This window comes from Coturnix japonica, chromosome Z (assembly GCF_054131305.1).
Source record: "Coturnix japonica strain WE chromosome Z, WE-NBRP24, whole genome shotgun sequence".
Lineage (NCBI taxonomy): Eukaryota > Metazoa > Chordata > Aves > Galliformes > Phasianidae > Coturnix > Coturnix japonica.
This window is the reverse complement of record NC_140702.1, coordinates 482,324-494,650: the sequence shown is the minus strand read 5'-3', so window position 1 is coordinate 494,650 and position 12,327 is coordinate 482,324. Positions and strand designations below refer to the sequence as shown.

The window sequence follows — 12,327 nt, the reverse complement described above, 5'->3', positions numbered from 1 at the left end:
GCTGTAAGTCATGTGGCAAACATTTTTCAGAGCAGGAGCTGAACTCAGACATCATCTGTGGAGTAATTCCAGTGTCTGAGCAGAGGTTTGTAATGCCATTCTAGGCCCTGGAAAGCATCTAAGACATCCGCACAGGACTGACAGGTAGGGTACGGAACTTAAGGAGACCTGTCTGCCTTCTGGATCACTTTCCCAGAGCCGTCAGAAACAGCAGTGAAAACTGATGTTTAGTTTTCAATTTAACCCTTTGCACCCCAGTCCTGTGCCAAACACCCCAGTGGGTCACTTATGCTAGGCAGTGATGCTGTTGTCATGGCAGAGTAATATTCAGCCTGTTCCCTCAAAGTGAGGTGACTGGAAGAAAGCCTTAATTTTAGAAGGCTGATTTTTGTGTGTGTGTGTGTGTTTGGTTTTATTTTTTTCTTTTTTTTCCCCCCATAATATAGGTAATAATAATAATTATTACTTATATAATTATAATATAAATAATAATAATTATAATAATAATAATAATTATTATTATTATTATTATAATTATAATAAGTAACTTGTTTTTCCTAGTTTAGTTTTACTACAGGAGTGAGAGCATCTCTTGGAGCTGTAACATTGAGAAGCTATGTATGTATCTAAATCCATCCAGAAGAGCCTGTTAGAGCTTTAAAACATCCTGAAGGCAAAGAAAAGAATGACTATCTCCAAGAGCTTCAAAGTACTTTGTTTGCACTTTTGTATAGTTAAAATCCTTAATCTAGCCTGCTTAGTGGTGTTAAATGACACATGTTCTATATGTGTGATACTTTAGTATGTCTGAAAGTATCCCTATGAGCACTGAGGCTGGAACTGATAAATCCAGATCCCTGCCTGGAAAATCTAATTTTCACACACAGTTTCATGCACAAAGCTATGAAAATGCAGCCTGAGAACATGATTTCCAAGTGTACTCACCAGAAGTGGCAAGAGTAAATGCTCTTGAGTGGTTCTTCCTTGTGTTATTGGCTCTCTCTTGGTCAGTTCCAAGGTAAGCCTTGAGTCAAAACGGAGCAAGTGATCTTCCTCAAAGTGGTCAGGAAACATTTAGATGTGGTACTAAGGGACATGGTTTTGTGGGGAAGTGTTGGTGGTAGAAGGATGGATGGGCTAGATGATTGAGTAGGTCTTTTGCAACCTTGGTGATTCTATATCCAACTTCACATGTACATCTTCCATTTGATGTCCTCCCCTTTTTGTCCTGTTGCTAGATACTCCTGCTGTGTGTTCTGTGTTACGCTTCCCTGTTCCAGAGCCAACATGGGTTAGTGTTAAAAAAAACTGTTGAGGCTTCACTTAGAAAAACAATTCAATCAAGCTGGCATAATCAGCAGTGCATTGCTCTCATGACACGCTCTGGAATAAGGCCCCAGTCCTCCAACCGCTTACACACAGATGCTTGATTTTATGCACGAGCAGTCCCATTGAGATCAATGGGACTACAACATGTGCATAAGTGTTTGCTGGACCAGGGTCTAAGTGTGAGATGAAGCCTTTCACCTAGCACAGACAGTTCAAAACAATGTTTATAGTTTCATATGCTATAATCCTTTGAGAAACATTAAATCTAAATAGCTTTTAATATTTGCTGGCAAGTATTCTCTTTTATAAAATTTGCTAGACGATGCCGGCTGGATTAAAGAGAAGAAACATTAAGCAGATACTACAGGATGTGCACTCCGTATCAGATACGTGTGACAGTGGAAAACGGCTTTGAGTAGTGCGAGCAGTTAAAGATCATTGGCTGTCAGGATCCATTTCTTCATGTTTTCATGGAGGCATTGCGTCTCAGGGATGCTGTGTTGCCAGCAATTGCTGCAGAACATTTTATTACAGTTGTGACTTCTGATGTTTCCTCCTTCTTCTCTTACTTCAGATCTCCCTTCTGTTTGCGGGTTATCCCAGCTCAGAATGATTCACTTTAGTTACAAGCTCTGGGAAACTTCTGTGTTGATTCAAAGTAAGAAGAAATAGACGCTGTTTTGTGTGTAGCATAAGTTTTTCAAAAGTAAAATCACTGTTTAAATGAAGTTCAACATTTTTCTTAATGGCAACAAAAGGTTTGCTGGTTACTTAAAGAACTGAAGCACTTCAAGGTCAATAATCAGTATTGGCATATTTATTTCACACACATATACGATCTATAGTAACTAGCTTTCAATACCTACATAATGATACACTGTGCTTATTTCATCATAAGCCAAGAAGCTTAGATGTTATCCATATCACAGATACGTATGTATATACATATAAATGTATTTACATAAATCTGCCCATTAAGAATCTGAAGGTGTATTTTAAGTGGCAAAACAAATCAGTTAGACTTAGCGAGCAGAGGAGAATATGAGAAGCTTTTACAGCTAATGCCTTTATGAAATAACATCTGTACAGATGAAAAGGGAACCTGTCCAAACGTTTCCACTTCTAGTAAAACGAGATTGCTGACATGTGTACTACCATTTCTTCGTACCAGTTTTATGTGTGTAGTTCACTGCTACAGATTCAATAATATTTATTAGGCATCAAAGTTAGAGTTATGTGATGAGCAGACATTTCTTTATACTGTCCAAGAACAATTTGCTTGTTTATTGTACAGGTAGTATAAAACACAGTATGTCATTTACAAAGTACTGCAGTCTTTGAGATAGGATCTTCATAAAGGATGTGATTATATGATGTTATTATTATCTATCAACATCAGTGTTTCTTTTCAGTTGGGCTGTGCTTGGAGAATGTTCCATGCATCACTGATTGCTTCTGTTTTTCATTATATTTCTTATTTTCTTTTATACAGAGAGACTAAGAGCTGTTCTTAAAACATTTGCTAAATGGCCTGACCAGGTCAGCAAGCTAATGAATGAAAGGAGAAAGATGTGATTGCTAAAGGCACAAAGACATAGCTTTCTCATTCAGTGTGTAACGGCGAGAAGATGCTTATTCAGAATGGGCCTCCTCTGAATCAGATGCTCAGCTCCTAATATTCAAAATATTTAAAGTCTGAAAGCATTCATTATTTAAACAGCTGTTATAATCAAACATGAATGCAGTTGCAGTTTGATTTCCTGCCTAAACCGCGCTTCTTAACTGTAATCTATTCAGGAAATTTTGTTAGTTGTCTCCTATTTTTCAGTCCCCTCAACCAAAGCTCTCATGAACTTTTCCAGTTTTTTAGATAATGAGATCCTCTGACAGTGTGTTGATTCCAACGGGAGCTGGGCACTGATATACTACACAGAATCCAACCTAAACAACTAAGTTATCAAGTCATGCACATAATTCAGTTTGTTTCCAGTTTGACATGATTAGAAATGCTAGCAAATAAATAATGTTTATGTGCCATAATGAAGACTGGAGCCCATTGGCATTTTGCTCAACAGTCGCTGCCTTAGCAAACCAAATTACTGCACACTTACATGTGCTAATCTCAGAGCTTCTCAGAAAAGTGACTGCCGTTTTGTCTCCTTTGCAACACAATTATCCTTCTTTGTCATTTTTAAGTTGGCTGTATAGCTCTTGTCTACCAGCAGTATGACTGAAAGCTCTCTCCCAAGATATTACACTGTGAATGTCCTGAACTTTTCTTACAGCAGTACTCTATGCCTGGGGATGAATAAAACACTGAAAAGCAAACTAAAAACATAACAAAACAATAAAGTCCAACCAAACAAATAGCGCCACACTGCCACCAGTAAGAAGAGCAACAAAGATAAATGGCTGTGACCTTTAAAGGAAACAGAACTAGCCCAAAAACGACCATGTAGGCAAAGAAATAGGCCTCATTGCCTATAGCTTCGCCTTTCCAGAAGTCTAAGTGACTGATGGACAGAGAAACACGGTTTGAGTGGCTGATCTTTTATAGGCCCTAGGAAGGAGTCTGCGCACCACGGACATCGTCCTGTTGGTGGTTCTGACAAATGGTCGTATGGAGGGCTGCTCGGCTCCTATGAAGTGGAAGTTATGTACCCACACTTATCAAAGATTGTGCTTTTTGATATTTTTAAACTCTTTTTGGTATGCAGTTACCTGTAGAGGATATAGTTATTATCAAAAACAAAGGCTCACCGTGTTGTGTTTCACACAATGCAGAGATCGCCGTGTTCAGATGTCCAGACTAGTAAGAAATCTTCACTTTTGCTGTGGTTTTGTAGGCTCATGCATTGTTATAGACGGAATAAAACCTGGGTGGATGCTACCATCTCTGACATATCAGACTGGTTCATCACAACCATCTTCTCTGTTCCCAGTAGTCTGGAGTACACCTGTGGATTTTATCTCTAAATCTGGTGAATTATTAACGATAGGGAACATGCTTTAGTGTGGGGATGGACTCAACGATCTCCAGTGATTCTGTAGTTCTGTATGTACCCACCATAAGTGTGCCTTGTGGTCCTCACTCCTCCCACTGAAGTCAAAGGTAAAACTTACTGTGGGAGAAAAGCTAACGCTGAGTGATTGGAAAATCCTGTGATCATATGCGTTTGATGTCGATAAGAATAGTAGTGATGAGCAAAAAGCAGGATGGCCTAGTAATGGTAAAAACTAATCCTTGCATGTTTTGTGGTTTCTTCACATCTCTTTTGATGTCTTGCAACGTTAAAAAAAAATAATAATTCAGAGAGTTAATTTTAGAATAAAAAACTGTATACAAAAAGAAACTTCACTTTCAGGACTAGCCTGCCTGCGAGGAAAACGAGAGGTCAATTAAGCTGTATGCTAACACCTTTTTTTATTTGACTAAATGGAAAAATAAAATGCAGGCAGAATTTCAAAAGACACAATCCTTCACCAAGCCATGGAAAGAGAACAAAGGAAAGCAAAAGATAGAGAGGAACAAACTGCAATGAACTGACCACTTTTCCTCTCCCTGTCTCTTCTGTGAAATTGTTTTAAATTGCTTCACAGCTTGGCTTTCTCTGTGGCTGTGTGATTACATCCAGGCTCTGTTACCCTGAAATTCTGTGACATCTATACCAGCAAGTGGTACAACAGTCTTTAGTGCTGGAATCATATTTGTCCCCATCTGTCCAAGCCAGGCAAGAGGCAAAACTACTACCTCAGTATTGATCTGAGATTTCTCAGAGTGTTGTGGATTATCCATTATACAACTTAAATCGTACATGGTCCAGCCTTGACTTGGTATGTTGCCAGTGTGACAGATGTTCCAGCGAGTGCTGTTTATTTTACCTAATAATAGCTGTTCATAGTTTTTAGAGCATTAATTATGTGAGATGCCACATGCTTTAGAAATGTTGTTATTATTGTCATTATATACCACTGTCTATACTGGCACCGTATCTTTCGGTATCTACATCCTCCAGCTTATCAATAATCAATCCAATAAGTAATAAATCCAAGCTGTTCACACGGAATTCATTGGTGCATAAAAACAGAAGACAAAACTGACCAGTGCCAGTGCACTGGCATCCTAATTGCTTTTTCCCTACTCCACACAGTTGGCACCTTGGAACAGCAGTGGAGTAGTATAAAGAGAAAAAGAAGGGGAGAAAAAAAAGAAAAAAATGGTCGCTTTCTTGGAAAATGAAGCTTTTTTTTTTTATTATTCTGAAATTTTGGAATAATTGTATGTTTTGCATTCTGAGTCTTTTGATACATAACGTGTTAGAAACCTACTAATAATCAGTGAGCCTACTAAGAAGTAAATTAGTTAGATGGGAATTGCTAAGGAAGAGCAGCAGGCACGTCACACAGAGTGCAGCCTTTTTTGGTCAGATTTTAGTCGCCGCCAGTAGGTTCAGACCTGGAACAAGCCATACACAAAATATCTTAATGTGTTGAAGCTTTTCAAGCACAAGCAAAACCAACCAAGTATCTCCATGAATACTCATAAGAAAACAAAGTCGAGTAATTACCTGTGGTCAGAAGAGGGGAGAGATCCAGTAGACAGTATAGGTAGCATTTGCAGGATTAATCAGAGCAGGAAAATGCAGTAAATAATTTTTTTTCCCCATAATTCAGAGCAATGACTATTGTGAGATACATATATTCACCACAGGGATTTGGGGAAACGATATTTTGTTTTGCCTGTCCTGCAATGCATTAAAAATTATAAGAGTAGGTTGATGTAGTGAACTGGTGAAGGAGTCAAAGATTTTCATTAAATTTGTCTCATTGTGGTGTTTTGATGTTGTTCTTGTTGTTTTTATTGTTTTCTTATTAGCCGCTGTGAATGTTTAAATACATACAGATGTGTAGTGCAGAAGCAGGAGAGTGTGTCCATCCATATGGTTTGCTATAAGTCCATGTTCAAAACTTATTCTTGCAGGCTTACTTTAACTCTGTTACAGCAAGCCATTGTTTGCTCGCTCATAGTGACTTCTTCACGTGCATATATAGCGTTTGCCAGATGTAGAAAAATATATGCATGATAGTAATACAAATAATAACCATAGCAATTAAGTTTTACCATATCCAAATTAGACAGACAGACACAATCTAGTGCTGCTATTTTCCTTTCAATCATAAGGTGCCTGCATTATAGCTGGATTTTCATTCCTGTAACAACAGTACTAAGAGTGCTGCAGGTCGGAGTTTGTAAACAGTCAGAATTAAACTATACATTTTTACTTTCAATGTCAGTGATATGTCCTAGGAAAGGACAAAGCATGGTGTCACTGCTGCAAGAGCACTTGCAAGAATAAAGCATTTAAAAGCAGTTTTGCTTGGTATTTAGATGAAGAGATACTCAGCAGTATTTGTAGCGCCTTCTGCCTCTTTCTCACAACCTTCACAGTTGATTCATGGTAATGGAAAAGGTGATTACACCTCCCAGCCACGGAAAGCACGGAAAGCACCATGTAAATGAATAGACAGTAAACACTGTGCAGAGACTGTTTGGGTAGATATTGCCAAAATGGTTGCATCCAAACACTTAATCATTGGGTTTTTTTTGTGGTTTTTTTTTTCCTTTTCATCCTCTGTGATGGTTGATTTCCTGCGTAACTTTTCAACTTCCATTACAGAATTTTATTGCTTAGCATACTTTCCTCATATAATCAGGGAGGTTTAGCATGTTTACATAAGAATAGGTCCCTGCTGGTAACCAACAAGCTACCACGTATTTTAAAAAATGAACCAAATCACTAATTTTGGAGTGTTTGTTTCCCTCTGGGGATTCCTTCTGTTTTCCCTAATTTTGTCCCATTGCTCAGCATCTTTCTTATCTGTAAACTTTATTTCCCCATCTCTCATGCCTTAGCAATATATAAGTCACTTCCGAGTACTTTAGATCCCTTTTAGTCAAGAGAAAAAGCAAGCTAGATTCCTGAACTGGAAATTCTCACGTGGGGAAATAAGATTTTGTATTCTGGTTGCAGTATATGTCTTTGTGTGCACTGCAGGAAAATCACATCTAATATATCAGAAACATTGAGCACATTCACATGATTTCTGAGAGATGTCTCTTGACGCTGAAATAGAAATGCAGGATTGTTCATTTGCTTCCTCTACAGGTGTTCAATTCAGGGCAATAAATACGCTTCATCTTTAATTTGCAGATTAGCAAATATAGAGATAGCTGAAGTTAGGCTCATGGAATTTCAAAAGGAAAAGTTTGGAGGCATGGAATTATTAAATGAAATGGCATCTGTGGAGAAGCAAAAGATGAGGTTTGCTTTGGATAAACACCTAATTGCTCAGGTGCAACTTTGAATGCTAACAAAGTAAGAGGTAAAAAGCTTGTGAGACCCTGCGCGTAGGGAGCAGCACTTCCTAGATTTAATTTTTAATGAAGTCGGAAGGGCAGCTGTGCATGGAATATGTATCTTCACATTTCAGCTCCTCCAGAGCAGCCTTAATCTTTGAGTTCAGAGGGAGCAACCAGCGCAGAGTGGAGAGATTTAACTGTCTCTTTAAAACATTACCCTAAGTGACTCTCACATCCTTGGCAGGGGAATCACAGTTAGAAAAACTTTGATTCCCTTTGGGCTGATTTGCATTGACTCCAGAGAGCTCCTAAAGGTGTCCTCAACTCTTTTTCCTTCCAGTCTCCTTTGTTTTTGTCTGATTATTCCTACACCTCCCTTATGTGCCACGTGAGGTTACTGAAGTACGTGTTCTTGCTGCAACTGAGATGCAAAGGAAGGAATGCTTGTTTGGGGATTACTACTGCCCCTTGCTCAGATGTTCCAACCATTTAAATGCAGGCTTTACATCCAGATTTTCTTGTTTATCTGGCAGTTCATTATTTAAGGCCAGCCTGTCAAAATAGGTTAAATATTCTTTGGGAAACATGGTCACATCTTTGAGACACCACAAACATGTTTAATACAAAAAGATTGGCTTGATAAAAGAAACATGATAAACTTGCATCTCCTAAAATACTTTTCTGCTGTTCCATGTAGATTTCTAAAAGCATCAGTATGCAATGACAAATCTCAAGGCAATAAATTCCTGGAAAAGGCACAGAGAGAAACCAGCAAAGCAGTGAAAATGATTGCTGATGATTTGTTCTAACTACTTGACCTTGTGACCTCTTCCCCAGATATATGACCAAGATGGGACATTGCAGCACTTTATTGATGGTGGAGAACCCAGTAAGTCAAGCTGGATGAGGTACATCCGATGTGCGAGGCACTGCGGGGAACAGAACTTAACAGTGGTTCAGTACAGGTAAAGCATGTTCCAGTTTACTCAGTGCAACAAAAGAAAGTCCTTAGTTAAAAATCAGATTGCAAGTAGTCACCAGTACTGCTTCTTTTGATTGCAAAGACGATGGCAGGGCTTTTGTGAATGTGTTCTTCCCCAGGCCAATAAAATAAAGGAAAGCTGCAGAGTGTGGTGAAGAGGGGTCCAACTTTGGTTGCCAGGAGCTGAAACCATCACAGTGCACACATCAGACTGTTGCTCCTGGGTGCCTTGCGTGTGCCAATAGCTCACTGCAGTTCAATAGGGAAGGGCTAAAGGAAATAACCCCAGTCAAAGTGAGGTTGTGCACACAGGGCTGATACCTGGTGTGCACCTGCAGTGCTTGGGCCTGTTCTGTCAATGGCTAGAGAGGGTCAACGTGTGGAGAAAATGTGAAGAAATGATTTCACATCTTTATGCTCACAAACAGACCCCGAAAACCTAGACAATGTGTTGCATAAATACATGATCTCAGCTATAAACAAAGCTCTTGCCTCAGAATCAGAAGCAACTGCTTGGCCTTGTTAAATAAGATAGGAAGCACATCAAAGAGCGGCCTGTGTTTGCCAGCCACAGCGAGCAATCCTGATTTTGGCTAGTTATTTTAGAGAGTGGAGTTTCTTTTCCTTAGGAGGAATCTTAAACTTATTTAAAGAATCTTTAAAATTAAAAATAAAACGTACAAAAAGCAAGCTAAAATTAAACATATATAAAGGTTGATTTTTTCCCATAGCGTTCCAATTTAACAGCGGTAAAATTTTTCAATTGCATTCTCTGCTTTTTTATTCTCTGGCCAGTTGACTAAATAACTATGCAATTAAAAAAAATAACAGTCCTACTTAAACATGACAAGCATTTCATGAGACTCTTAAATATCTGATATCTATAGTTAGAATCCTCTCAGATTTTAAATAAACACAGAAGGCAGCGAATAAAGATGGCTATGATGAAAGAATGTTTTTGTAGGTATCTTGTGAACCATTTCTCAGTGTGGTGGTGTGTGTGTGCACACATGTATGTGTACAAAGACATAAAAATGTGCGTATGTATGTATATATAAATGACAAACCTAAATGAAACATGAACATGAGAAAGTCGTTCCACATCTGTCAATATTAAGTGGATTTTACAACTCTCCTTTCATGATGGAGTTTTTTTACTTAGAGTTCCCTCTGTTGATCTGTTTTTGATTACTTCAGATCTTTATAAAATGAACTACAAAAACACAATTTAAAAAACTGGCATCCATCACCAGTGACTGCATCCAAGTGTAAGAAAATAGAAAAGTTGGACACTGAAAAACCAGCCTAATTTTTATTGTACATGGACATCCTCCTCACAGAAAGTCAGCTGGTTTAAATTCGTTCTGTTATGATTTGTAATATCTAAATGGAATTTTCTTCAAAGTGCTCTTGATTGATTGACCCTTAGCTGAACGTTTTGTTTTTATTTTGAGGCTGACAATAATGTTTGTTGGCATGTGTTCTGCTTCAACTGCGTTGGGACGCCATGAAGCTATCTTTATGAGTCATCCAACCACAATACTAAATACATGTCAGCAAAGGAAATATTATCCGAAAAGGGAAAAATCCCTTTGATGTACTTCAGCATGCAGAGATTTCTGCGAGTTTTGGAAGCTCTGCACGCTTGTAAGGAACGGTGTACGCTTACACTTTTTTTTTCCGGCCTACTCCGTGCCTCGCAGACCACCCATTGCTCAAAAACAGTTCTGCTCTTTCAGCAGCAAAGTGTGTCATTTGGTTTTTAGCACATTCATTTGCTGGGCTGCTGTGTTTATGTTAAGGGAAGCCAAACTGAGAGATGAAATGTTACAAGGGTGAAGTACAAAGTAGACTCAATTTTTCTCAAGTTAGGAGATGCTGGTAATTTATAGCGCGGCTCCAATTTTCATTTTTATGTAACAGTGGAAAGAATTAACGATATGTGCGGCACCAAGCAGGAGGAGAGGGGAGAAGAAGAGAGGAGGAGGAGGAGGAGGGAAGGAGAGGGAGAGACACAAAAGGGAGAGTTTTTGTCAGATATTCATAGAACGGCAAGAAAACCATTCTGCTTAGCTAGCAGTGCCCTCCTGAGACAGGGTGGCAGTAAGCGAGGAAAATAACAAGATAAATGAAATTTTTGCAGCTGCTGGTAAAATATTGAGAATCTGCACTTTTTTATTGATCTTTATGATCCTGTTGCCAAGAGCCACTTTGCGGTGACAAAATATGTTGACAAGTGCATATCTCACTGCCATGAAAAATGTGGTAAAGGATTCTCCTTATGTCTGCAGTGTTATACAAGGAACAAATTGCATTGCTACAGCCAATTCTTTACAGAAAGTCTGAATTTAAGGCCTACCAACCCTAAACACTTTTATCTTCAACTTCAGGACAACGTTTGTAGCAATTCTTCACTGAGAAAACTGGTTGAGGCCTAACATTTCTTTTTTTTTTTTTTTCCTCTTTTTTTTTCTTTTTGTGGTTTATAGATGTTTTTCTGCCTTACATAAGCTGTTATAAAAAATGGTCATTTCTTAGTACTTTGACTGTATCATTTTGGTATGTAATCCTTCAGCCAGAGTGGAGTGTTCTCCTTGTATATATCGAATTTCTATCCATCCCACGTGAGGGTGTTTTAGTGTTCCATGTGAAGCCCTGGGGAAAAGGCATTACAAACTGATAACGTTTTTATTTCATCTTGTGCCTGATGCTAATCTTACACAGCTTTAGTCCCTATGTAAATTTTTTAGCAGTAGAATTGTCACTCAAGCTATTTATAACAGCACAAGATTAGGATAATGCTCCAGTTTTTTATGCTACAAACTCTTCTTTTTTTATTTTTTCTTTTTTTTTCCCCTTATATTTGGTCTAGTAATATCCGCAGTCTTCCCACAGAATGAGGCCAAAATGTTTATGGTAACACTAATTCATACTTACTGCAGGATCTTCTGCGTCTTCCTCCCATTCCATACAGAGGAAGATTTCTGTGGCTGTACATTCAGATTTACTCCGTTTATGGAATTCCCTAAGCTGAAGTCTGTTTTACTCAATAATCCAAGACCTCTCTTTTTGGTGGTATATATTGCTGTAACAAGAGAACACATAGCACCATATCAAACTTCTTGCTAAAAGAAGATTTATTCAGATGAAAAGCATTGCCATTTATTTACCCTGAAAATACATCAACTTTGGCATAGATAGAAAATGCAAAGCTATTTCCAGGGCCTAGCTCACAGAACTTTGCGCACCCAGACCAGGATGTTGCATTTCTAAAATCACTTTGAAACAAGGTTGTAAAAAAGCGATTTGTTAACCTCTCCTACGGGCACTGAACCAAGTCCTTCATTTACAACAGATTCAGTTTTAAAATAATTGGCAAGAAGTTCATTTAGTTATCTGAAGAAACGGTTCAAAACAGTGGGATTCTACTGTAATGCCACATATTACAAGAGTATTCTCTTCTTAACTTAGGCATCTTTCTTTTTTTTTCTTTCTCTTTTTTCTGTTGTTTAGGTCAAATATATTCTACCGGGCCTGTGTAGATATTCCTCGTGGCACAGAGCTGTTGGTGTGGTACAATGACAGCTACACATCTTTCTTTGGAATCCCTCTCCAGTGCATTGCACAAGATGAAAATTGTAAGTGTGTTCTGTAT

At 38.4% G+C, this 12,327-nt stretch overlaps 1 protein-coding gene across 2 annotated transcripts in view; it reads left to right on the top strand.

The window, feature by feature from the left end:
* Positions 1–12,327, top strand: part of PRDM6 (PR/SET domain 6) — a 62,936-nt gene that overhangs the window by 31,392 nt on the left and 19,217 nt on the right. For both annotated transcript variants that reach the window (XM_032441390.2, XM_085529837.1), the window contains 2 exons: positions 8,528–8,655; positions 12,186–12,310. In XM_032441390.2, the coding sequence (XP_032297281.1) occupies positions 8,528–8,655; positions 12,186–12,310 (253 nt within the window). The remainder of the gene's footprint in view (positions 1–8,527; positions 8,656–12,185; positions 12,311–12,327) is intronic.